The sequence below is a fragment of the Geospiza fortis genome, unplaced genomic scaffold, assembly GCF_000277835.1.
Source record: "Geospiza fortis unplaced genomic scaffold, GeoFor_1.0 scaffold20, whole genome shotgun sequence".
Lineage (NCBI taxonomy): Eukaryota > Metazoa > Chordata > Aves > Passeriformes > Thraupidae > Geospiza > Geospiza fortis.
This window is the reverse complement of record NW_005054374.1, coordinates 2,017,024-2,044,801: the sequence shown is the minus strand read 5'-3', so window position 1 is coordinate 2,044,801 and position 27,778 is coordinate 2,017,024. Positions and strand designations below refer to the sequence as shown.

The following is a 27,778-nucleotide window of genomic DNA, read 5'->3' as shown; positions in this document are numbered from 1 at the left end:
ACACTTATGCACACACATGATAAATCACTCTGCTGATGACTTTGTGTGGATTAGTGCACAGGAATGTTTAAATCAGTGTTTGGAGTGGCTCATCTCACTTGCTGATGGCCAGCACCCAGTTTAATGCAAAATGGCATTCAGAGCCCAGAAGGGTCTTACTCTTGTATTTCACCTGAGATCACAATGCCGATTGGGATGCAGAGACTGAAGTTTAAGAAGAAAAAGGATGGGAAATTATGAAGGACACATTGAAGGCCTCCTGACAGTTCAAGGCAGAGGCAGGAAATACATCATAAATTATTTCAGCAAGGTCTTCTGCCACACTGGACATCTACCCCTTTGCTGTGCATGCATTTCTCTACAGATCCAGACATCTCTGGCAGCTCTCATCCTGTTCCGGAATTTTTCCTCTCAGACAAATGTAGGATTGCTTTACTTTTATTTTTGTGGTTACTGACAATATATGACATAAATGGAGCATCACATTGCATTCATTATTTAAGAGTTGGGGTGTTTTTTTGTAAAAAATTTCTCATTTCAGGCCTTTGTTCCTCACTGTCTCATGTTCCTGGGTCCTGGTAAGCTGGGAAATGCATTGGGGGTTCTAGGACTGACAGAAGGGAATGGGCAGATGTACTGGATCATTCTGACTGTGCTGAAAGTCTCTGAAAAACAGAATGAAGATCCTGGCTACAGCACAATCACCTGCCAAGCACCTCAGTGCCAAACACTGGAGGTGGCTCCAGGGTGTTCAGACCATGAGCCCAGGTTTTCAGGCAGCCATGGACTCAGAGGTTTGGGATAGGAGGGTCCCCAAAGCTGGTAGGCACTTGGGTCTCTGTCCCCTCACCAGGTAAACACCTGGGTTAAAGGACACATATTCTCTTCAGTAGCCTGCAGAAAAAACTCAAAGACAAGTAAAATTTCCTGAAAGAAACTGAGCTCTACTGTGAAAAACTGGCACGGGAAGGTGTTTTGATACTGTCACAACTGCAGCTGGAAAAAACTGCCTCCAGTTTTTGCAGAAGTTTTGCTGCAACGAGTGTTCTCCTGCTTAAGCATTTGCTTAAACACGTCCTGTGTTTGCCTCTGCAAGCAGCCCCTGTAATACAAGCTCTCCATCCTCATCCTGCTATCAGACAACCAGGCAGTCTGTGAGCAATGGCTCTCCAATAACTGGTTGAAAAAGAGAACTGCTGCAAGGAAAGGCACTGGATACCTCTTTTGGAGACAGTCCAGACATTCAGCATGTAGAGGCTAATCCAGTTAAGCCATGTAAGGCACATACTCTGCAGATTACCTTTTTAGCTGCCTAGCTAACAACCTACAAGGACCTCCTTCATTTTTTTGTGTAATAGCCTTTGACACCTGTTTCTCACAGGCAGCAGTAATCTGGAGACAGGCAGTATGAGCTTGCTTTCAGAGTTACTGAGTGCTTAAGGTCCATGCAATTTCTGTGAATTTATTTCTCCCAAAGGTTAGGTCCCTTGTCTATAAATTAACTTTGGAAGTCAGCAGGACCCTGACTATTGTTACTTGCAATATACAATGCTCAGAATAAACATGTTTGTGATCCTTCTGCTTTCCACCTCAGCAATGGGGAAGAATGAAAAAATGCACTGTGGCCTTGAGCATCAGCAATGAGCCTTGGGAAACAGCTTTGGCCCTTTGCAGAATGGGGCAAGTCCAAAAATTACAGGTGAAACAACTGCCCTGCCTAATTATGATGATTCCAGAGGGCCACACCTCTGTGGGAGGAATGCTCCTATAGCCATCCACAGTGCAACAGTGGAGTTCTGTCGAGCTGCAGGGACAGGAACAAGGAACTTGACTTTTTGTGACTTTTTTCCATAGTCAGAGCTGAACCCCTCCAGGTGGCAATAACTGACTGCCCCCACAATTCAGGATCCATCCTGCCTTTAGAAACCTCTAATACAGGTTGGATGCACTGCCCTCCCAGAACATCAGAAAAGCTTTTCCTTGGCAGACCCAGTTATTCCTGCTATATGGACACCTAGAAGCAATTTGTGCATAGTCACTACAATAGTCTTTCAGAGGAATTTATTTAACATGCTTTCCTGAGTCCTTAATTGCAGTCTTGTGAATTCTAGTTACTACCCTGAGCAAATCAACAGTGTTGCTGGGAGAATAACTATAATCCCCTGGTTTCCTTTTCCCAGGAAGACAACTAGTGAAAAAGATAGTTCTGCTGTACTGCAACTTCCTATAGCTGTTTTTGATTGCACTGTCCTCCCTAGTGTTACAATAGGAATTAAACTTCTCTCTCTGGTGCAGTTTTTGGATTCTCTCCTGCTGGGAAGATGCTCTGTAATGCCCAGTGATTCACAGCTCTGATATTTCATGTCTAATGGAATTATTTCTGCATGGAATTGTTACCTTTCCTGAGAGAGAGACATTCATAAAGCTGGTAGGAGACAAATTATATACATCTTCCCCTATCTCCTCCGCAGTGCTTCTCAAAATCAAATTATCTGGCTACACTTTTAAAAGTTCCTCCCATTGCAAGAATGTGTGAGAAATTTAAAGAAAAACATGGGGTATTGAAATTACACAAAACACAGGAAATTCAGGGTTACAAATGGACTTAAGAAAGACCCAGCTGTGTCACAGCACAGAGGATTAAGATGGGTGATCTGAAAGCTCTCTCTCCTTTCTCTGTAGACCATATTATCAATAGGTCTCCATTATAGGATTATATGTCTATTAGGCATATGCATAGATCACCACATGAGGTGTGTTCTGTAATTGTTAGATTTGGATTATGACATTTTATTGCTTGAAGTCAGTCTGAGTTTGAAGTGTTTGAGACATCCTGCCTCTGCTCCCTTCAGAGGTGGCTGTGTCCTGTCTCAGTGGCAGTGCCCCAGAGGAGCCCACAGGGCTGCTCTGCCACAAGGGAAATTCCCTGGACAGATGCTTGTGCCATTGCCCCTCCCGCACCCTGTCCTCAGGAATCCCCCAAAACTGCTCTGGGACTGAAGTCAGAAATCTGAGCTGTGCAGTGGGTCCCATAACCCTTCTGGTGAATCATGCAGGGATCCTGTGCTGCTGGCAGACATTTCTTTTCAATTAGTTCAATTCCCAAAGTAAGCAGATATATTCCAAGTGATATCAATTACAAACATTTCAGTCTGCCTCGGGACAAGAGCAGTGCACCATCTGTGGGGCTCCATTCTTGGGGTTTGCAGGGACAAACCTGCCCCACTGAGGCTGCCCTGGGGGGGCAGTTCAGCCCCATGGCACAGGGCAGGGGCTCCTGGGGCAGCCCAACAGGGCAGGAGGTCATGGGATGTGATCACCCATCAGTGGGACAGTGCCTTGCAGAAAACACAAGGGCTCTGCTGTGGCTGAAGCCCTTCCATGGGGAGAGCACACCCCAGAGATGCAGGAGAGCCTCCCAGGAGACCAGAGCAGTGCAGGTCCCATCCTTGCACCACCAAAGAGCACAGCAGGCTGCCCTGCCAGCAGGGACATGTCAGGAGGGCACTCTGACACCTTCGTTTCTATCCTAAGCCAAGGATTCTGTGCAGCTGCCTGTGCTGAGACTCAGTTCTGTGTGTGCACTAGAAGGGTTTCTTATTTCAGGCGCTCAAGGTTGTCTTTCTTTGTTACCCAAACAAGAACAGCCAGCCACGAGCGCTGTGTGTGGCACAGATCTGGGCAGCAGTGGCTGCCAGTGTGTCAAACACAAACCTTTGGCACAGCAACACCCAGGCCAAGTTCACCTGGGCGCAGAATTGGGAACAGGATGGGAAAGTTGGCCTCCATTTTGGGCCACAGACAGAGTTTGGTTTGTTTACTCCCAGAAGAGGTGTTTTAACACCACTGAGTTGGCATTACTGTGGTGAGTCTTGTCTTTACCTTCTGAACCAGGTGTCCCACACTGAGGCTGCTGAGGGGCTGTGGATCCCATGGGCCAAACCTGGGGCATGGGGGGGTTCCCACCTCTCAGGGCTGGGATACACCCACCCCACACACCCTGAGCAGCAAGGGAGCCATGGAGTGCTCCTCCTCCTCCAGGAGTCCAACTGGCCAGGAGTGGGACCAGGGAGAACATTCACCTCCCCTGCAGATAGCGGGTGCCCGTATCAGGTGAGGCTGCTGGACAGACAGAAGTCAGTCAGGTACTCTGAACTTGCTGACTGTGAGATGGAGTTGTGAAGGCTCACGACTTCAGGGGTGGTGAGGCACTGGAAAAGGTTGTCCAGGGAACTTGTGGGTGCCCCATCCCTGGGAGAGATCAAGGCCAGGTTGGATCAGGCCTTGAACAGCCTGGCCACGTGGAAGGTGTCCCTGCCTGAGGCAGGATGGTTGGAACAAGAGGATCTTTAAGGTCCCTTCCAACCCAAACCATTCTGTGACTCCATGATCCTATAACCTGTGTGGGTAGTTCATCTTTCTCCCTTCAATTAATATTATTTTGCATTTAAATCACTAAGCATGACCTGCATTTGCCCTGCCAACTCTTCAGTACACTTCTCCAGCTATCATTGCTGTTCCTTACAGTTGGAATTAAGTTTTGGCTCAACTAAGTAAACTTTGATCAGCAAAGATTGAGGATCTTGGTGCTCATCCCTCTTTCTGGATATATTATGCTTGTGTTGGAGCCTACACTGCATGAGTGCCAATCCCCTGAAAATAGGCCCATTAAAGAGCAACAGCATTCATTAATCCTCTAGCCTATAATGCAGACCACAAGGAACTTTCCAAGGGATTTGGCAAGGGCAGGCAATGCTTTGACTGGGGTTGTGAAGGATCTGTTGTCTGAATGGAGGCACCTCAGATTTCCTGCCCCTAGAGAAAAATCCTCTACACACATACACATGGAAGAGATCATCAGCCTTTACAGACGCCACAAAGATTTGGGATTTCTTCAAAAAGCTGGTAACAAGATTGTGTAAGAATCAAATAACCTTGCAAATAGCTGTATCCCATTAGTCACGAGAACAAATGCTGGGCTGAATTAAATGTTGATTGTGGCTTATGAAGTGTCTCTGTACACATAACCTTGGGCAAGACCCAAAAATTCAGGGCTCTGCATTTGAAAAGCAGCTGACTAAATAGCCATGGCAAAATAATCAAAAAAGCACCGTTTATTTTCTCAATTAACCAAGTGATTAGCTGAGAAATGGGTGCCACAGAAGAAAGAAGAAAGCTTTCCCTTTTTGTGAAATCTGTTTTTCAGACTTTTCACCAGTATTATACATTCCTGGAAAACAAAACTAAGCTCAATATATCTCAGCTCAGCCATGAAATCTTTCCCCAGACTGAACAATCAGTTCAGTGCACTGCTCAGACCTTCGTGCAGCTCTTGTTCCTCTCTCACAAAATTTGAAAGGCAGCAAGATAATTATGGATTACTTACAGCCCTGTCTTATGAGAGGCAGACATTAATTCAGGAGTTCTAGAGGACTTCAGGCAACCAAGCCTTGGTGCTTCCTTTCTATTTAGTTATTCCTGTATTTCCCTTTTAGCAGCTCAGGCTTTTACAGGCGACTGCTTCCACTACCAGACAATGAGTAAATCTGCTGTACCTGGTGTCATTCCTGGTGTAAGCTGGCTCAAATAAAATATTTAATTATGTTTGAGAATTTTTACTTTGTTCTCTCCTGGTTGTCCAGGCTCCCCACTCAGTCCTCCCTAAGTTACACTAATCATTTGCAAATTCTTTCCACGGGCCTCTCACCTGCTGTGGTCACTGTGCTCTCTCCCCTGTAGCACACAGGAAAAAATGGTGTTCTTCCTCCTTGAGAAAATGATAAAGAAGATTTCTGCCCCTCTTTGTCTACTAAATCTCTAGTGAATGTTAGCTCACTTTTGGAAGATCACACACAGATAATCAAAGAATCCCCCCACTGCTGTTAATGTGCTGCAGAACAAGTATTTACAGAGTCTGGGAACTGCTAAGAAGCAATCCTGTACTTTTCTTTCTAGGCACAGAATAGGAGTTATCCTCTACAGGCCATGAATATAGTGAGGGAGTGGCTGCCAAAGCACTGGATTTGGGGCCATCTGAGGTGCTGTAGGATGGCCTTGCTGGCCACCAGTTTCTGCCCTCCGTGCCCCGTTGGTCCTGTGTCCCATCTGCTGGATCTGTGCAGATGTCTCCAAGACTCCCAGCTGTCTAAAATGACATCAGAGTACCTCTGGGCTCCTGTGGTCCCCCATGGCCTCAGCTGGGATCAGAGCCAGATTTAGTACTAACTTTGGATCTGCATCTGGACTTTGAGCACCAGAGTTAGCATGAATATTCCCTCTTGGGACACAGCACAGCCTCAGTGCTGCCTGTGTGTGAGGTCTGGGTGTGCCTGCACAAGCAGGAGCACACAACCAGCCCTGCTGGGAAGAGGAACAGGACGGGGGGGGGGTCAGTCCACCCCTTGTGCCTCTGTGAAGATGGATTAGGCTGGCAGCTGCCCCCACCAGTGCAGGGTCAGCAGAGCACAGCCATGCAGATGTGTGGGGTGAGATATTGGACCAGGGGATTATTGAATGAGTCAGACGTGGGTAAGACTTGATAGATCTGAACTGACCCAGGGCTGCTCTCTGGGTCAAACAGAAGAGCAGGATTTTGGTGGAAGGAAGGTCTAGGCTATCAGGAGCCAGGCAGGACCATCCCTGTAAAAACACAGAGAAAACAACACCCTATCCTTCAAGTACACTCAGCAATGAAAACAGCACTCCTACTGATTAAAGCATAATAAATGTAATGAAAAATGAAAAACCCTGTAAGCTATTAGTTATGCTACCTGTTATGCATTTGGTTTAAGCCCTTTGAATGCTGATAAACTGTTTTCCCCTGTAGAAAATCTCCCTACATTATTGCTGTTTTCCTTATTCACCACATTTGCAGTCATCACTAGTAAATTCAAGTAATGAATTAATGAGGAGTCTGGGTGGCATCATAATGCTCTCTTGCACACTACCACAGCTACCACTCAGCAATCCCAGGATTCTTAACCTGCCCAAGTGGATTAATCCTTGCAGTGCTTCTCTGCTGTATGTCAAGGCAGTGAAAGTCCCTACAGGCATAACAGAAACCCTTCCTGGCACCACATTTCAGGGTCTGTGGGGCAGAAAGTCTATTTGGTACCAATCCAATGCCTCTAGGAAGTGTCAGATCTGCTCTGTGAGCACTGTGCAGGCAGTCTACACATGTTCCATAAAATCTGCCTGCTGGGATGGTTTTGGTTCCCAGCACACAGGCTGGGTATTGCACATGCAGGAGGGTGTAGGAGGTTCAGTGATTCCACACAGTGGAATCCAGTGCTTAGATATGTAAAGTCCACCCAGTATTTCTATAAAGCACAAGAACAGCTCATGGTGTGAGCAGTTTGTGCAAGACAGAGCAGGGGCTGTCATCCTTTGCTGTGTGTGTTCACAGAGGAATAGAATGAAGTGAAATCACCCTCCTGGAAATGTTGGACCCTCTAACTCACACACTATGCCAGCAGCTCTGTGCATGTGTTATAAAAATGTCGAGGGGATTCAGCTGCCTGGCATCCTGCTCAGACTCCTGAGTACAAAAAGAGTCAGCAGTAACCAAGATGCATGCTGGCTCTAATCAGAGCACTGAGAATCAAAAGAGGAGCAGGATTGTTAAACTGTTCACCCTGAAACATTTAACTGTGCAGCTTTGGTGTTATAAATGTGTGTGACTTCACTGACAGTACTTTGAGCAACACCATAAAACTGATATTAATGTGGCTTTTATGAAAGGACCAGCAAAGTGAGCTGTCTTACTCTCAGACAGCACTAAAATCAGGTCAATGAGGACATCTTCAAATTTGAGCACATGAGCAGCTCACCAGGTCCAAGAGGACCAATCCTATTTCTACATATCTTGCTGAACTGGAACCTAATACAAAAAACAGGACTTACTGCAACCATACACAGAAATATACTGTATTCCATGCATTTTCCTCCACATGCTGAACTGGGAAGTAGAACATTGATTTCTAGCACATACCCTATTCCTACATCCTTGATGCAGCTACATCTCTGCTGAAGTGTAAATGTTCATTGAATTATTGAAACCCTTGTAATGTTGTAAAGGAAAATGTTAATCTTAACAAGACATACAAATGCTTGCAAAACCAAGAAATCAATTGTAAATAGATAGGAAAAAAGGTATCTTTATTTTCATTTCAGTGATGTGTGGCCCTGCAGTGAATTCCAATTTGGAAAGAAACTGAATAATGTTTTGCAGCTGGTCAGAAAATGCAAACCCATTTGCAGATTTTTTCTAAATATCACAGACATTGTCCCAGTATTAGGTGGGGAAGGGGGGAGGGGGGAAGTGAAACTATTTAGCAACAACAAAGAAGATGTTTGTTAATAGTGAATTCAAAGCTTTACCTGAAGTATTACATGCACATACCCAGATATCACAAAAACTACAAATGTCATGAATTTGCTACTGAGAAGAAGTAGCTGAAATGTATGCTGTGTTACAGTGCAAGGCAAAATGAAAATGCAGCAATTTCTGCAAAGAAGCTGTATAAGTTTCATCATGTGGTGCCCCTCCAGTTTGCTTAGGAAAAAAAATAAAATATTCAATTCTTTAGCCAAAATTCTGTTTGGGGAATGAAGGTCTAGGGGAGATAGGCACAGAATGAACAGGTTCCTTCTGGCTGTCTCTCTTTCTGCATCCAGCTCTGTGGAAACAGCTCTATTCCAATTCCACAGCAGTATCCCCCTGCACCAGCCCACAGGAATGTCATGGAGGAGGATAATGCTCACAAGTTCTCTATATTTTTGGTGTCACACAGGAGTGGGATTTGGAGGTTGGCTGGAGAACAGAAACAGGAGCCAGGGTGCCCAGGAAATGCAGACATCCAAAGCAAACTGCAGCACTGCTGCTCCACACACACTTCCTGAGATCAGCAATTTAATTTTATGTCTGTCATATTGCTGCCTGGAATCAAAAGACAAAACTTTCCAAACAACATCAAGAGTGGTGAGATAAAAATCAGTTCTTTAATGAAAGCTTTCAGGTGCACAAAAATGGCTCTGCACACGTGTGATATAGGATTTGTACAATTTTTATAAAGTTAATTTATTAGTACATCTAGCAGGTACATTCAGTCAGAGATCAGTTGCCCCAGTAACCCACCCTTGTGTCTGCCTCTCTGGAGCTGGTCCAGGGGTATTTTTTTGTCCTATGTGTTGTTATGTCTCTCAAATTCTGGTCAAAAACAATGTGTCCTTGTTAGAAATTCCCTTCTTGAGAATAAGACTAAACAGAATTTTAAGAATGTGTTAGAAAGGGTTAGCTTATTGTTCTGAAATGTGAGAGAGGGCAGGAAAAGCACTAGAAACTACACAACTATATATTAAAAATCTACAAAGCTACAAATATATGAAAAAGCTAAAAATCTTTATAAAAATCAATATCACACTGTGCAAACTCACCACACCTACACTTAGACTATACCATGCCTATGCTGCTGGTAGACCCAACCATTAAGGTACAACCTTGGAATGTTTTCCATGATGGGAAAAAGGAGGGCCAGCTGGGAGCATCCAGATGAAAAGCAGCTTCTGCAATGGTGTTTATTGTCTTGAACATTTTCAGAAGTGTAATGTAATATTATACAGCTAAATATATGGTTTTATTAAAAAAAATCACTCATTGCCTTGGTCCTTTCTGAAGAAGATCTATGTGTTTGCAGACCAGAATATTCTGCTGATGAGGAATATTTTTCTCCTGGCAGGAATCCAAGCATCAAAATGTGGGTTTTTGTAGCTGTGGTGAGTAATCTGTCAGCAGGGAAACCATGACAGCCTAGAGGAGGAAGAGAAGAAAAAAATCCAATCACATTGGAAACAGATACTCCATAAAAATAAATAAGGGGGAAATATTTTCCAGCTCTGAAGCCTTGTGTTGAAAGTTATTATCCTGACAAAAATGGTACACTTAGATTTATTTGCTAGAATTTCTTATGATGAATCAGGCAAGAGCTGAAAATCAGTTAGGATCTTCCGTATTGTAGCTGATAGATTTTCTCAGTGTGGACAAAATATATTAATGGACAGCTTAGGAGCAATTCACACAAGCATTTAGATCAAATGCTGAGGCCTTTTTGGCACGCTGTGATGTATTCCCAGCTACTTCTAGGAGATGCTGTAGGTACCCAGACATCACATGGGCTGCCTTGTGGGTTCCAGCACTTTCCATTAGCATCAGTGAGAGCCACAGCAGAACATGGAATCTGAAATTTATCCCAGTTTAACTGTACTTTCTGTAGTGAAACATGGAAAATCCTCACTGAGGTTAAGAGTGTGCCATCCACCCCTGCTGCCCTGCCTGCCCAGCCTTAGGCACAGCTGTGAAATGGCAGTGGTTTAGTCAGGCAAATGAAATGTGGTGTTGCAGCAGCTCTGCTGTCCCTCCCATGCCTGTGCTCACAACAAACCCCACACTTGCTTGGCCTTGGCAAGGCTTTACCTGGTTCTTTACCTGGTGCTGTGATTTCACAGCAAGGTCTGACTGCACATCGTTATTTTGGCCCAGCACTGGGTTTGTGAGGGTTCTCCAGGGGCTGTGGTCTTGCTGCCTGTTCTTCCTTTCCCCTCATCACTGCCAGCTGTGGAAACCCAGGGCACTGGGAATATTTCCCTGTCTGCTCTGGGGTGCCCTGACCCCCAGGGGAGCACTGACTTTGACCCTCATTCATGGAGAAAGTTTCCCAGAATCCAAGACAGACTGGAATCCACAAAAGTGTGAAATAGATTATAGAGAGTAGTGTAGGTGTAGCACTTGGTGAGAAATTTAGGTTTTGGGATTTTTAGTGTGTTGTGGATGGAAACAAGATAGAGGCTTTGGGTGGAGGCAAGTTGTTGTTTTTTACCTTCTTTACGGGTTTGGGTGGCATTTTGTAATTGGGCAGAAAAGTCTGCATTGTGGGCTTTGAGGGATCAGTTATTGGGTTAAAAGGGAAAATAACCCAGGTGTCCTTTCTTAATTGGATAGTTTAGTCTTAAAAGACCTTGTAACAAGAAATTGTGAGACATTTTGTGCCTTCTAATGAAAAGCTGCCAAACTCATGGTTGTGAGACTCTTTTACTGATAAGAAATAATAAACACCTGAGTCCAAACGTGAACTATTGTCTCAAGTGCCTTCAATCCAGACCCAGAGAAACTGATAGCCAGGGCCAGCCAGGCACACCGAGGTGCCTGAATTACAGCTGTGCAGCCCCTCAGTGCCGCCCATTCGTGGCTGCACTCAGCCCTGCTTGCATCTCCAGCTGAGCAAATAATCTATTCTTCAGTTTGCTCTCTGTGCTACAAGTGATAGAAAATACTATATAAACAAGACTCATACATTCATTATTTTTATAGGCTGATAAAATACAAAGATGACCTTTTCCTTTCACCCCCCTCCTCCTCCTTCCCCCCCAAAATATGCATCTGGAACCCAAAGTAAAGGCCTTGTTTTCTTTTAAAAAAATAATATTTAGGGCAACTGGAAACATTGCAAAATTAAAAAATCCAAGCATTTTGTTGAATTTTAAGGACAAAACTATGAATTGAACACAAATTTGTTACTAATTTTGACTATGTCTAATGTCTGAGGTTTTAGCAAACATAACACTAAACCCCTTATTTATTTATTAGGAGCACATCTAGACTTCATCTCAGAACTATGACAATGCCATCTCTGTTTTTCCTTTCACCTCTGAAAGTTTTCTCTAGCTTTTGTCAGCTTGGTGGATCTAAAGCCAAAAATAAATAATAGGCTACTGAGATCTGGCAGTAATTTTCTGAAATTCTAGGAATGCTGAGAGGGGAGTTATGGTTTATGTTAAATGCCAAGTGTCCCCTCATGGTTCCCATGATCACACAGTGTCACCCACACCATAACTTTTCAGGATCTTTCAAATCTTTGTTCTTCCAGCATTTTCTCAGGGAAAGTTCCCATTGGTGTCAGCAGCAGCTTTTCCTGAGAGAAAATAACTGGCTTTAAGTGTTTGGGAAACTGCAGTTTCTAAAACCAGACCCTGGGACCTCAGCATTTAACATGTTTTAATTGAGAAGTTGAGTTAATCATTAGAGTAAATCCAGTGATTTAATTACCAAAAAAAAGTGACAGTTTATATTGTAGATTTCACTTAGTGATAAAACCTGGGTCAAGCAACAGCAGTATATCGCCAAAATAGATCACATTTGTGCGCAGAAGTGTTTGTGTTATTAATGTTGTCTATAATCAAAATTGTGATGTGCTCTGGGGTAAATTTGAAACATATGTTTTAACATTCACTATTTATTGTGGAACCAGGTTGAATTCAAACCTGTTATGTAAGGCAGAACAGAATTGACCCTAACCTCCAAATAATGTTATCTTTTCTTTTTTTTCTTACCATAATTGTCCATTTTCTGTTTTCAGCCTCCTGGAAAACCAATGACTGTGGAGAATAAAATACTTCATCATCAACTTCTTCAGGCTTTCTGGGTAAACAGTGTAAAAAAGTCCAGTTGGAAGCAGCAGATTTTGCAGTCTGTAGATTAAAAAGCATATAAAATACAGACATATGTGAGGACATTAGTAAAATCCTTAACTAGTAAAAAAGTTAACAAATTTTATATTAACTCCCACTCTGGTTACTTGGATGATGAACTCAGAAGAATTCCACAGACTTCAAAAGAATTCCTCATCTGTGAATAAGATGGGAATATCTCCATGCAAGTCTGTAAGAGTTCAATGCTGACTTCACAAAAGTTCAAAAGTCACTCCGATTTCTCTGAGTTTAGAAGTGGAGTGAAAACCCCTCTGCTGCACATGTTCTGGAGCTGGATCTTATTGGAAAGCTCTGAAAGAGACCAAGCCATGTGCAGTGTATGACATAATTCAAACTTTGTTATCTCTCTGAGTTTTCTCAGTTGGAGGGAGGTTTGCATGTGGCTTTTCCATGCCTCCACTCAAAAACCCCCCAAACTCATGCTTGGTTGATGTTGATTCTTATAAATGCAAAGTGTAAAAATGTAAATAAAACCCAAAATCTCAGTTTTTTACCTGCATTGTAATCTGATAACCTTGAAAGGCCTTTAGTCTTTCTTTCTTCTCCTCCTCTTGTCCCATGCTTATCCAAGTGTCTGTGACTAAGACATTGGCACTGTCTGCAGCTTCCAAAGGGTCTCTTGTGAGAAGCAACTTGGTACCATACTAAAGTGAATAAAATAAGGAAGGTCTCTAAGACAAGGAACTTCATTTATAATGAAAATAAACTCTATTCAAGCTATTCTACTAGGCTGTTTTTTAGGCTCCTACCTCTTTGGAGTTCTGTTCAGTTATTTTAGTTATCCTGAGGTCTGGTTCAAAGCCCTGACAAAAAAGATGATAGGTAAGACATCATGGAACATGTATGAGATCTTCACTAGTTAATAAGAATGGTTAGAAAAATACTTATTGAACCATTGGCCATGGAAGAAGAATACCTTTCAGAACTGTAAAACTTGAGGAAACTATGTTGATTTTGTTGAAAGCTTATTTTAGAGATAAAGCGGCAAAAGTTGTTCTAAAAGCATAAGAAAAATGTATTTTGACAATTACAGAATTAAATGCATATATAACATTTAATTTTTTTGTTCGAAACTGATTTTTAAAAGTATTTTATATTGTATAACAATGCAGCATTCTAAAATACTGCACCACAAATTTACATGAAATGAGATGCAACACTTCCACCTATCTGAAACAGGCTTAATTTTTTGGTTTTTTGGACAGGGAGAGTACATTGGATGGCTTTAACAGGCTTTATCAGATGGAATTGTGATCCTCCATGATTTATACTCCTGTCATGTATTCCCATTTCTGATGCTGGACTCAGTGGAATCACTCCTGCTTTGCATCCAAATAACTGGATTTTGTACCTTGGTTCTGAAAACAGGCACTTGGGATAGATGCAGGCACCCCCAGCTGGGCCCTTGAGCAATGCCTGAGGATTTGAGACAAGCCTGGGTGCAGTTTGCCTTCCTTTTCCTTACCCTGGGAGTGGCAATCCTCAGGTGCATTCCCAGCTTTGCTGCACTCATCATGAAGGAGTGCAGGACGTTGTTGCCGTCCCCGATCCAGGCCATGGTGAGCCCCTGCAGCCCTCCATAGTGCTCCTGCCAAAGCAATCACAAGGCCTGGGGTTACCTTCCAGAGGAGCTGGGCCGGCTGATGGACAGGAGGGAATGATCAGAAGGGTCTGTGCAAAGGCAGCTGGCTGCCTTCAAGTGCTGCCTGCATGGAGCACACCTGGAACTGCTGCTCCTATGGGATGGTCATGGAAGGAAAGCCTTCCCTGTCATACAAGAAGGGCCAAGTGCTGCTGCTTCCCCTGGAGAAGGACACTGTCACAGACACATTTGATGAAAAATCCTTTCCTTAGGATTTTTTCTCCTGAGAAGCTGAGAAGCCTCAGAAACAAAATGTAAACAATGGTTATCTGCTGCTGTGGAATGCAACAGGTGAATCTGTGATTGGTCTCAAGTAATTGCTTCTAATTAATGGCCAATCACAGTCAGCTAGCTCAGACTCTCTGTCCAAGGCACAAGCATTTGTTATCATTCTTTCTTTTTCTATTCTTAGCTAGCTTTCTGATGAAATCCTTTCTTCTATTTTTTTATTATAGTTTTAATATAATATATATCATAAAATAATAAATCAAGCCTTCTGAAACATGGAGTCAGATCCTCGTCTCTTCCCTCTTCCTTGGACCCCTGTGAACACCGTCACAGGACACACTGGCACATGTGAGAAGGACATATTGGCACATGTGAGAAGGACATATTGGCACATGTGCCACGTGGTGAGGCTCAAGCTGAGAGATTCAGCACCAGACACAAAGTGGTTTTAGCATCGCTGATGAACAGCTGTTCTTTGGGCCTCATAAACATCAGTGAGTGTTAGAAATTATTAATGTAGAGACAGTCCTAATAACTGGAATGGAACTCCTTCCAGCTTTCCCCCAGATTGTGAAAATATCCCTATTGGGGTTTGCTCTGGCTTGGTTGCCTCTGCATGCTGTTCCCTGTGGCCATGGCAGTGGCCAGGTCCTGGGGGTTCATCTCCGCCCCAGCTGCACAGGACAGCAAAGAGCAGCACTCTGACAGCAGCTGTGCCACTCATGGCCTGCAGCATTTGTTCTCCATTGTTCAGCCAAAGAGTGCAGAGATTTTTGTAAAAATGTGGATTACCCAAACTTGAAACGGCATTACAGAGTTAACTGTGGCTTTGCCTGATGGCACTTACAGCCTGGCCACGTGCAGCTACTCTGTCCCTCCACCTCAAGCAGATAAGGCCTAAGGAGGAACAAGAGTAACAGGGGTTACAGGACAATTTGAGGCTCCTTAATGAGCTTTGTTTTAAATATGCATGTTTGTAGGCACTTAAGCTGATACCAAAATTTTTACAAAGACATAACCAAATTCTCCTATAAGCCTGCCCTGTAAAACTCTATCTCATGACTTGAAAAAATTTCTGGAGAGCCTTTTATTCTTGGTTCAAATCTGGGCCATGCTACAATTGCATTGTAGTAGCTGGAAGCCAGACAGTGTTTCATTTCAACACTTTGTGTGACATGATTCAGTGCTTGTCAGAGAGGATAAGCATCCACATTGTACTAAGTGGCAACCTTGCAGGCAGTTGCAGAAAAGATGCCAAAAGACTGAACAGGAAAAGGGCTGGGACCACCCCCTCCTCTCCTGGCAGCAGCTTCTCCTAAACAAATAATTTGTGAGGTTGTTCTGGAACAAAGTTATTAGCATTTCTTTCAGTGACCACAATTTTGAGTCAAAAATAGTAGTACTTGAAAATTGAATGACAATAAAGTGCTGTAAACACCTAAACTGAGTGGAGTCCTAGACTGTTCAGGTTTAAGGGCTAAAACTATGGTATTGGAAAAATATTGTTTCTTCAGTGAAAGATTGTTAGCAGCAGGCTCATTGGCAGAGGTTGGATGCATTTGTGAGGGCATGTACAGGAGAACAAATCAGGACTGTGTGGACATGGAAGTTATTTCAGTATAACCACTCTGCAGGTCTCCAAGGATCTTTCAAAGTCCTTCCACATCTCCTAGCAATGGTGCTCCTAGGAGAAGGCCAAACTGAAGCATTTATTTAAGGTGTTGTTTCCATTTAGAGCTTAGTGATAGCTGAGACCAGAACCCACAGCCAGAAGCAAGTGAGACAGTCCTGAGTTCTTTTCATCTCACTGTTTAAAAATAGACATCTCAGCCTTAATACTCAAAGCATTGACTAGAGTCACAAATACACTGCTATGTTAAACAACTTCACCTTACTGCCAGCTGCTACTCTGCATTAAAAGAAGCCCAGTGCATACTAAATGCTTTCCTCTGTTTTCCCAAGCTGCTGGCTGTTACAGATAAAATATGGAGTACTGGACGTGTCTGCATAATGATCCCTGATACGCAGTGCAAATTGAGAACCACATCTGCAGTGACTACTCTGTAGAGTGGACATAGCTGAACTGATTTTAATGAAGATGTTTTGCTAATGGAAGGAGTCATAGCAAGGCAGAATCAAGCTGTGTGTGTGCCAGTGAAGCCTGTTTTGTATCCTGTGCTAGGCTTTATGCTGCCACTGGTGCACTGCTGCTGTAATTCAAACCTCTTCATCTAAAGCCAGATCACTGTGACTGTGACTGTACTGCTTATGAGCAAGCACACCCCCTCAGCTTCCAGCAAAGATGAGGTGACTTTGTTGGTCAGAATCAGAAAGCTTGGAGGCAATACAAAAGCTACAGTAAATGAGACACAGTTCCTCTCCTGCTCACTCCCTCTTTTATAGTATGTGCTTACACAATCACACAGGTGAAATCCTGCTAAAAGTGTTTTGCCATGATAGTAACGCTCTAAATTAAATGAGAACCTTTACAATCAATATCTGCTGATCACCAGAACCTCTGAAGAAATTTCCCCTTTGCATCCCTCCCCAGTTTTTACAAATTATGTTATATCGATGTAGGCTTTACTCCTGCATGGGTGCTCTGCAGTTTCACTCTACATTTGGAACATGACTCCTAGTAAAGCCACACAAAAAAATAACATATTTAGAAAGTCTAGAGCCCTTCTCCCTTATGAAGCCTCTTTGACAAAGTAGTTATTGCTGCTGTAGTGCCATAAAACTTGCCTGTGTTATTTTCATGACAAATCCCAGTTAAATAAGCAATACCAATTTTACATTCAATTTTCTCCCCCTCATGTTGCTTTTACAGTGCTTCATTCTCTTCTTATCCATGGCTGCAGTGTATCAGTGCAGGCAACTCTGGGTGAAAATAAGTCTGCTGAGTGATTTGACCCTTCTGTATGCGTGGAGAAGACTGGGTTAACTAATTAGGGACATTTGTGTCTGCCTCTGCCTGGACTTGCTTCCAGCGAGACTGAAACTCTGACACCATTATAGATTAATTCTGAAATGTTTGACCACAACTGTCATAACAGCCTTCAATTAAAACAAGCTTTTGAATAATGAATCAATAATCTGTCAAATTTTAAAATGGAATGCCAGGGACTAATCAAAGCTTTAGCCCTTCGGGAGACGGTGCAATCCAGTAAATGAGAAACTGGACAAACTTGGATCTTCTCAAACTGGGCTTAAGGCAGATGCTGGCCAGTTATCTTTCTTATTCCCACACTGGTTTTTGTCCTGGTTATTGATGTAGTATATTTTAGAGGATCGGGACAGATCTTAGTTGGGATTTCTAATTATTAGAATAATAAGGATGATGATGGTGATGAATTTGAAAATTGTAATAATTTGAGGTCTTGAGATCACACAGCAAGGAGAATGTGAGAATATATTGCAGCCCTTTTCTAGATGGGCAGCATTATTTGTTATGCTGTTTAAAAAGAAACCGCCGATGTATTTCTTATGCAACCGTTGCTTTCTGAAAAAGAAAATTCCCCCCAGACCAGTGACATAAAAAGCTAGTGGCATATGGATCCACTCTAATTACCAGTCTGGCCATCCTGCAGCCAGCTACAAGTGAGCTGATTTGGCCAGTGACATTAATATCAATTGAATCAATGTCAATACCCGGGCTGTCTCTGGAATACAGATTGTGTGATGCTGCCCTCCAGCCACGCTGAGCAGAGCAGAAGCTGAGCCACAGCTCCTGCCCAGGACACTGAGAGGCACTGGGTGAACTCAGCTCATGGCTGTTTCAGAACAAGCAGGGGAGTTAAGGAGCTCAGTGTGTGCTCAAAAACTCACAGTCTTTAAAGGCCAAATCCCCAAATTCTCAAAAACAGGTTCTTTACGTGTTTGCAACCATTTTGAGTGGGTTATAACTTGAGCACACTCAATTCAACACAACCTTTGAGAAGGAAGATAGTGTATATATAGGTTAAGAAAAACATTTTTCTTGGCTTAATAGAGGGCATTAACCCTGAGCACAATATTAAAGGACAGAGCCAGCTTAGACTTCAAACACATGAGGGGATCCAGGTTGCTCAGGAAGAAGGCACAGGGCAGGAGGATGCTGAACCTGAGGAATCTCACCCCAATATCCATAACAGGAACACACTGCATGATCTGAAAAGAGCATTTCCAGGATGAGAATTTGCCCTGAATACAGAATGAGAATTGACAGCCCTGAAAATAAACCAGCTGCATTGTTTGGGGGATGCAATGGACTATACTAAAATAATGATACTACAAGGAACCTGTGAAAAGGGAATAGAAGCTATAAGCAAGAAAACATTTTTTTCAAAACAAACCATGCAATTATGTAGTTTCAGACCAAAGAGAAAGTTCTTGAGGAGGGTTCAAGAAGGCACACAACAAAATTAATAGGATATAGAAAATGGAAGGAGAAAAATGTGTAAGCATGAGGAGGGCCAGAGTGCATATAGAAACAGAGAAGAAAAAAAAATAAAATAAAAAAAAGTACATTTTGGGTATGTACTGACAGCAGGGAGGAACAGATCCAAGCAGGAAAATATTTATGGGGATAGGGAAGAGACATTTTTTAAGGAGAAATAAGCTGCACAAAATCTGTAGTTACATTTAAATATTAGGCTAGCAGTCTGTGCCACTACTGTAGTTTGCATATATGTATAAATCAAATAAATTGCCTTTGTATTGCACAGAAACAGTCTAAATGTTATGTATGGTCTTTCAACTCATTTAAAGAATCAGTGATACCATTCCACATCCCTGTATTAATCTTCTTGCAGACAGTACTTGCTGAAAATTCCATAAGAAACTTGATTGGGGTAAGTAGCAACCAGACCCTGTGGCTCACACCTCTTCAAGAGTTAATCTCACTTCTGTGGCCTGGTAAGGTTCATTATATGATTAAAACAGTGTTTCATTACATGCCACCCTAGTCTTCTCCAACTCACTGTATGGTGCAAAGAGGAAAAAAAGGGAGCAGAGGGACAGAAAGGGAGAGTTCAGGCAGTGCCATCACCCACAGGGAGCTGCTGAGAGCTCTCCCCTGCCTGCCCCTCTCTCCTGGATAAGAAGGCAGGAATGAAAAGTCTGTCAGCAAGCAGCAGTGCAACATGCCCTTGGCACAGTGGGGTGGCCACCCAGCTGCCCTATAAAGATCTCCTGACAAATTTTGGGCTAAGGAACATGCTGGAAAGAATCAGGGAGAGATGGGCAGATGGAGGAAATGGTGCTCTGCTTATTGGGCTGAGTGTGAAAGTGATGCAAATTTAAAAAACTTCCATATCTGTCTAAAAGCTGAGCCATTCCTTGTGATCTCTGTAAGTGCTCACTTTGTCATGACACCTCTCCATGTCTTTTGTTTGAGCACTAACTGCTATGGACCTGTTTCTTCACCACCAAAGACATCCTCCCTGGTGTTTGGTGCAGCAAGGACACCCACAGCTGTTGGTGCTGCCCTTGGAATTGCTCCTCCCTTGGAAGCCAGGGAGGAGTGCCGCCTGGGCTCATATTCACCAGGAGCTTCTGCCACAGCTGCCCTATGCAAGGACGCAATGGAGGAGCAGAGCGTGATCAACAGGGCATGTTCCCATCCTGCTGCTTTCCACAGGCTTTCCCCTAAGATCAGTGCAGAAAGAGATGCATCTCCAGAAGCTGACTGGGATGCTCATTGGGCTCTCTTCATTAGCTGGAGGTGGAGTGGAGGGGAACTGTGAGCCTGGGTGCTGGAGTCAGCGGCCAAAATAAACCACGTTTAGGGGCAGAGATACCCATGGCTGTGTGGGCTGAGAGTCACTGATTGTTCTGAAGGGTGTTACTCGCAAGTGATAAAATGCTGATTAATGAGGTGTTTTCAAAACAGAACACCCCACAAAACACAACCAGAAGATTCTCCTGACTTTTGTTTGCACACAGTGTTTACAACAACATTCTCATTTCAGCTTACTGTCTTATGCAATTTGAACACTGACGCTGGCTCAATGTGATCTCACAAATCTCCCTTATCCTGAGGTCTGTAAGCATTTTAGTCTCAAGTTCACCAATTTTTGCTGGTCTCTTCACCATGGATATAAAAAATTTACAAAAAATTACTTAAAATAAAGAAGTGATTTTCACCAAACACAAGGCTTCCAGTATTTAAGCTCTAAAGCATGAATAATGTAATATTACTCTCACTAGATCTTTTCCACACACTGAATGTCCCATAGCAAAGTCCCCAACAACTGAGAAATGTAGCTGAATAAATCAGAAAATTATTCTGCCCTACCATTTTCAAGCAGTGTGGTTTTTATTCATTCAGAAAGTAAACAAGGTCAGAGGAGTTCATCATAGTTGTCAACCAGCCCTGCAGTATAATAATCTTTTTTATAAGCCAGATCCTCAACTGATTGTAAAACCATATAGTCCTTCTGTTCACAGATAGACATCTGGTATTCTGTGTGTAAAATATTATCCAGTTGTCAGATCCACTGTTACATTAGATGAAAAATAAAAAAAATACAATCTCTTATAACTGTTCTTCGATGTGAGAAAAGTTTAAACTGGTTAAAGTGTCTGAATACTAAGTGTTGGTACTGGTAACATTAACTGGCTTTTCAAAACAAATTTGTTCAACCAATTCCTAATACATAAATTGTGATTCCTTTCAAGATGTCCACAGATTAGGGAGGAATCAAGAGCAAACTACTGAGTGTTTTTAAGCCAATGGAAAAAATCTGCTGGCTTTGCCTGAGCCAGAGTCTCATCTTTGTCTTAATATGTACAGCCTTCTGTACATTCTTTGAATTGCAGACTAATTCCAATAAAATACTTAATTTTATGCTTAACTTCAGTCCCACTACAGCTGATAGGACTATGTAATTGTTTTAAATTAAACAGGTCCTTAATTATATTGCTGTATGAAGATCTCTTTAAACAACAAGTGCCATATAATTGCTACTTTGAAAAACCTAGGGATAAATGGATTTGATGACTTCCCCAAATACTTACTAAGAATTGGCAAAAAAAAAAAAATTGTTTATATTTTTACCTGAAGAGTTAGGTAATCAGCTAAAATCTGAAGAGGATGGTATAAATCAGACAATCCATTGATTATTGGGATTGTGGCTTCTTTTGCCATTAGGTCCAGATCATTATGGTTATAAACTCGAGCCAAGATTGCATTTGTCATGCTGGACAGCACCCTAGAGATGGCAGAAAATACTCAAGTCAAACATAATAAATATACCCCTATTGCACTCTTCACCATGCAACACATAAATATTAATGAGAAATGGTAATGAATCAATATTTTTCAGCTATCTGAATAATTTATCATGCCTGCAGAACAGACTCAAATGTAGTCATTTAACAAGCTGCTAATAAGTAAGAAGTTTCACTTCCTAACACTACTATAGTAAGTAAATGAAAACTGCTGCTCTATTTTATATTCTTTTCTCTTTAGCATTTCATTGTAGATGGAACATTGATACATATTAAGCTCTCTGAACTAAGATAAGAGATTGTGTGATACTGTAACAGTTAAAGAATTTGATAACCTCAAAAGAGATAAGGTATATGATTTTTCCAGTCTCTTAGCAAAGAACAAATGTAGCATTGACTGAACATTATAGGCTCTGTGTGGTAGCCTGACTTTGTGAGGGTCAGCAATACAGATCTGTCTTTGATTACCACAATTGTTTACTGAATTTAATAAACACAGAAACAGAACAGGCTGGGATTGTTGGTCTGCTTGCTCCTACCTACACACCTGTGTATTGACTCACAGGGTATCAGCATTCAATTAATGCCCAAATTTCAGACTCAGAACAAGGGAGGGGTTGCAGAAGCCCCTGTACCACTCTGGCATTAACTTCATTTGCTGAAGTGTGAAAGACACAGGGATTAGCATAGTATACTCTGAATTTTTTAGATAAATTAAATATGGATTGGAGCTCTTAATTTCTCTGCATTTCTGTGTTTTAATCAGGCCCTGAAGCCTGACTTTGAAGTAGCGTTTTGTGTGTTTTCATGTTATCTGAAATAGGACCTTAAAACAAAACAAGGGCGGACTGAATTAGAAAAATGTGGAATAAATCCTTGCAGTATCTGCCTCCCTGATTAGCCATGACAAATTCTTGCATCTCCTCTTGTGGAAATAAGCCTGTTAGTACCATCATCATCAAGGGCTCCTGATGAAGTCAGTTATAAGAATTTTCTACTGACACCAGCCATTCCTCACACAAGCAAAGCTCTTATAAAATGTTACAAGATTGCCTTGTAGAGCTCTCTCTGAAGAAAAGACTGTCAATAGAAGCTACAAATGAAAAGGAGGGACTGAACAAGGTATTTACTGATTACAAAGTACTGGAACAGTTACTGTTGGTGCCATTATTTCTTCTCAGCTCACCAGCTCCTTTCTCAGGGGGAAACCTGTTTTGTTCTGAACTGGTCATCAGGGATGTGATGCATGGTTCCTTTTGTTAGCCCTCTTACTGGTGGACTCCCTAAACAAGGCACAGCCAGTCCCCAACAGTCAAGGAAAGGGACGATCACAATGAGAAAATGCTCATTTTCCTTATAGCTTTTTTTTTTCTTTTAGGATGTCAGCTCAGCTGATTTCTATTTGACACAGCTGATCAAGAAATTAAAGAAGGTGGTTACTTCATAGGGTATGTCATTAGGGAAAATTCAGAAATGCAGTCATAAGCAACAACTAGTGAAAACTGCTGGATTTTCATCTTTAGTCTGTTGGAAGTAGATATCAGATTTATTAAACACCTACCAGCAGGACATCAGGCAGTCCTTCTGCCAGCATTTCTATGTCATGTTTTAAAGTAGGAAAATCAGCTGTAAACTGGCTTTATTCTTTGTGAAACCAAAATAAAACCAAACCTAGGGGGGAAAACCCACAAATAACCCTCACCTGGAGGTCTATGATTACAGAGGGATGATTAAGTCTCCAGTAATTTAATCAGTTTAAAGGAAACTGTGTGCTGGAATTGCATAGGAAAAAAAAGTCCTGAATATATAGGAGTCTTATCAAAGGTGAAGTTTTGGAAGCTGAGGGCTGTAAGTACAAGTTCATCAGGTGACTACATTTAATGTTCTTATTTTATCAACTACTAGGTCTTTCTCTCTTTTCATTCCGTTTCAAAACCATGAGACTATCAACTTCAAAATCCCAGAGCCTGGCAATATGTTATATTGGAACACTGAGTACATTAAAATGTTGCATATCTCTATTTTCAAAGTAATTTTTATTTCTACAGAGAAAACCTGCATTTTTCTTCCTCAACTGTATCCTCTGAGGAATCCAAAATGAAACACAGAGTATGCCTTTTTGGTATGGCAGACATTTGAATTTGAAAATGAGGCATTTGCATATGTTTTGTATAGAATACTGCTATGCAAGGTAGTTTTGCTTTTGTTTTGACAGTTTATATCCATTCAAAAGCTTTAAACTTCTCACAAAACTACTTCACTTTCACTCATGGTCTCACAGGGACAGACAATGGATGTGTTCTTAGCAAAATAAACCCGTTCCCCATAAATGCAGAGATTAATGCCCTAATAATTCCAGTGGTTAAATCACCCTATGAGCTTTTCAGGGCTGCCACTGAACCTGATGGCCACTGAGCTTTAGTGATGCCCAGTGGAACTGCCCTGCAGTGGGAAATCCAGACACAGTACTTATATTTCATTTCAGGTGATAGATCAGACATGTTAAACAGCACTGAAAGGCTCAGAGCTCCTTAATGGGCGGTAGGTAACATTTTGCCACAGTGTCAGCATAAATGTAAATGTCTTGTGAAGCATGGAGAAACTGATTTATGAGCAGGTAATAAGTCACTAAAAATATGTTCACAGCAGCCATGCTTTCAACCCTTACCTGCAGCAGTTCTAATAAAACCTGTGACTTTTATGGATCTGTGCCCCTTTTGCTTTAAGTCTCAATCTCAAGTACTTCAAAAGCCTTCAGACCCCCAGACACATGCCTGTAAATATTTGACATACCCTCTGGGTCTACTGCAGGCATTCTTTTTCTGTTCTTACATTATCTGAATGAGGTTGGGATGTCATCTTTCATTCACAAGATGCACCAAGGAATTAACACTCCAGTTGTTCTTTTGGGTAAACTACTCAGCCTTGATTATGCAGTCAGTAGTATTTCTGCTAATGACAGCAGGAGTGGAGCAGAACATTGGGACTGTGAAGATTTGGGAAAAGCCCCTGTCCACTGTAGCAGGTGAGAGCTGTGACTGACCAGAGAGCAAAATCCCCAGGTAAGGGTCATAAACAGGGGCTTGTCCTGGAAGAGAAAGCAGTGACAGGTCATTCACAAGACGCACCAAGGAATTAACACTCCAGTTGTTCTTTTGGGTAAACTACTCAGCCTTGATTATGCAGTCAGTAGTATTTCTGCTAATGACAGTAGGAGTGGAGCAGAACACTGGGACTCTTTACTGGGACAGGGTTTGAGAAAACCTGGAAGTGAGAGCTGTGACTGAGCAGAGGAGCAAAATCCTCAGGTAAGAGTCATAAATTGTCCTGGAAGAGCAAGCAGTGACAGAGAAAAGGGGCCTGAAGGTTTGTTTGGGAAGTGGATATTTTAGGAACTTTATCCACAGAATGGGGATGCCTTCAGAATGGCTGGAAGACTTACTTGCTTCTATTTATTGCCTTGTTTCTTGTAGGTTTTTGTCTGCCTTTTTCCTTTTTTTGCTTGTGCAAACAAAGGCCATTCAGGACAAAATATTTAATGTAAACAAAATATTTAATGTAAACAAAAGACTTAATGTCCCTTTACTGCACATTTAGGAAGAAGAAGAAATGAAAACTAGCCTATATTAAGCATATTTGGTTTTGTGTCAGATTTGCTGTAGGGTGGCATCTGACTGGCAGAGAGGCTGCAGGTGACAGTCCTGCATGGCTGGTGGGACAATGCTTGCAGAGATTATTACAGGGAAGTGCTTTGGAAGGGCCCTGACTTCATCCTTGCCCTTCCTGCAGGTTTGGCTGCTGGAGTTCACAGCAAGCTTTGCAGTAGTGCAGATGAGGGCTGCAAGGTGATCAGAGGGAGGGAGCACCTTGCCTACAAGGAAAGGCTGAGAGAAGTGGCATTACTCAGCCTGGAAAAGAGAACTGACCTAATTGCAGCCTTCCAATACCTGAACAGAGCCCACAGAAAAGATGGAAAGGGACTATTTAGGGGCTTCAAACTGACAGGTTTAGATGATATTAGGAAAAAATTCTTGACTGTGAGGATGGTGAGGGCCTGGCACAGGCTGCCCAGAGAAGCTGTGGATGCCCCATCCCTGGCTGTGTTCAAGGCCAGGCTGGATGGGACTCTGAATGACCTGTTCTTGTGAAAAGTGTCCTTGTCCATGACAGGAGGGTTGGAACAAGATTATACTTAAAGTCTCTTCCAACCCAAAATATTCTATGATTCTGTTGTTGCAGCTCACTTTGATTCTGGCAGATTTATATATCTAGCAGAGTTATGTACTTCAGGCCTCAAGAGACTGAGATGTTTACTTTCTACTATCAACACCATATGTCTTCCATTTCAGTAGTAAAAAAGAACAAGGAAAGAAATTTTTAAATGTTCAAATGTTTGATCTTTTTTATTTAATTTTTGTTGGGTTTCATCACAGAGAACAGCAACACAGTTCTCAAACAGTGGTATTCAGCAAGAGAACTGTGGTATTCAGCAAAGGCAATGGAACTCATCTGCCTGATTTGCACATTTTGAATCGAGCCTGATGACCTTGACACTGCATATCTTTCACCAGAACAAAAAGGACCCCCCAGACATTGCTAACCTTCCAACAGCTGGGCCTGACTGAATCGACCTCAGGCTGCAAAAGGGCTGCCTAGAAAGCAGGATAATGCTAAGGCTGGATGAAGCTTTAATAGCTGGAGTGCCATGGAAAACAGCAGGAGCACCTGCAACACATGACCTCATGTTCTGCCAGCTTTCTGCAACATCAGAGGCTGTAGAAAACCTCTGAGCTCAGGTCCTCCCTGCCACAGCAATGGAGACAGGCTGCTCCCCACCCCTGCATGTGGGACTGGGCATGACTGACATTTTCCAGGGATGCCATGAGGGAAGGGAGCCACAGCTCAGCCTCCACAGCAGTCCTGGCAGTGGGTACAGCTGGGAAGGAGGGTACAGGAATTCTGAAACTGGCTACAAAGTGTTGGTCCAGCTTCATGCTGCTGAAATGAGGGGATCAGAAAGGCCCTCAGTGCCACCCTGTCACTGCAGGGACACTACTTCAGCAGGCTGAGGACTACCAGCAGCTGGCCTAACTTGCATAAATTGTGTCTTTGCTTTTTGATTTTGCTCCTAGGGCAGCAGAACCACAAGGTTTGAGTCTTGTTAGAATATATGTGCTATCATCAGTGGAATTACATGATTACTGAGGTCCACAAAATTGTTCCATTTGTAAATGTAACTCTAATTAACACTCTATATGCCAAAATAATTCTCAGTGTGGCGTCACTGTGATATTTTCTGAAAAATCCCTTCACCAGGACTTCTTCTCCTGGGAAGTTGAGAAGCCTCAGAGAAAAATGTAAATAATAATTATCTGATTCACTTCTCCTGTGTTTGGCTGCTTTGGAATGTGATCTGGAGGTTGTTTACCAACAGGTGCATATTGATTGGTTTCATGTGAATTGTTTTTAATTAATGACCAATCACCACCAGCTGTGTCAGACTCTGAGGAGTCAGTCACGAGCTTTCATTATCATTCTTGTTAAGCCTTCTGTCTGTATCCTTTCTATTCTTTAGTATAGTTTTAGTATAGCATAATTATAATATAATATAATATAATATAATATAATATAATATAATATAATATAATATAATATAATATAATATATCAGCCTTCTGAGAACGTGAAGTCAGATTCTCATCTCTTCACCTGGGGACCTCACAAACACCACAGTGTGGGAAGTGTAGGATAGCTTGACAGGATGCAATAAAGTTTTACTGAGCTACAGATTCTCTGAGCTGATCTGTAAATATTTAAGATATTTGGACTAGTTTCTGACATTTTCCAGAAAGAAAATATCAGCTTCCGAAATTCTGTAAGACAGGTGTCAGCCCAATCAACAACCAAATGCAGTGATCAATCAAGTGACATTTTACCAACCTTGCTGTATCTGTGAGACTCTCATTAGTGCCCAGATGTATATCTTGCATTGTAAGGAAGGAAGGATGTCCTCCAAGGAGAGCAAATCCTACAGCGAGGAAAAATTTAAAAAAGGAAAGAGAAACTAAACACCAGCACCTCATATTTACAGCCAGGATTCAAAATCTTCTTGATAGAAAATACATTTTCAAAAATAGAAGTAGAATTCAGCAGG

General features: G+C 42.2%; 1 protein-coding gene across 1 annotated transcript in view; it reads right to left on the bottom strand.

The window, feature by feature from the left end:
* Positions 1–9,642: 9,642 nt before the first annotated feature.
* Positions 9,643–27,778, bottom strand: part of OTC (ornithine carbamoyltransferase) — a 31,208-nt gene continuing 13,072 nt past the window's right edge. Inside the window, exons 4-10 of the mRNA XM_005424860.2 lie at positions 27,565–27,652; positions 21,453–21,606; positions 14,009–14,131; positions 13,293–13,346; positions 13,038–13,187; positions 12,385–12,522; positions 9,643–9,808 (exon numbers count right to left, since the gene is read on the bottom strand). Of these exons, the coding sequence (XP_005424917.2) occupies positions 9,749–9,808; positions 12,385–12,522; positions 13,038–13,187; positions 13,293–13,346; positions 14,009–14,131; positions 21,453–21,606; positions 27,565–27,652 (767 nt within the window). The 3' untranslated portion in view covers positions 9,643–9,748. The remainder of the gene's footprint in view (positions 9,809–12,384; positions 12,523–13,037; positions 13,188–13,292; positions 13,347–14,008; positions 14,132–21,452; positions 21,607–27,564; positions 27,653–27,778) is intronic.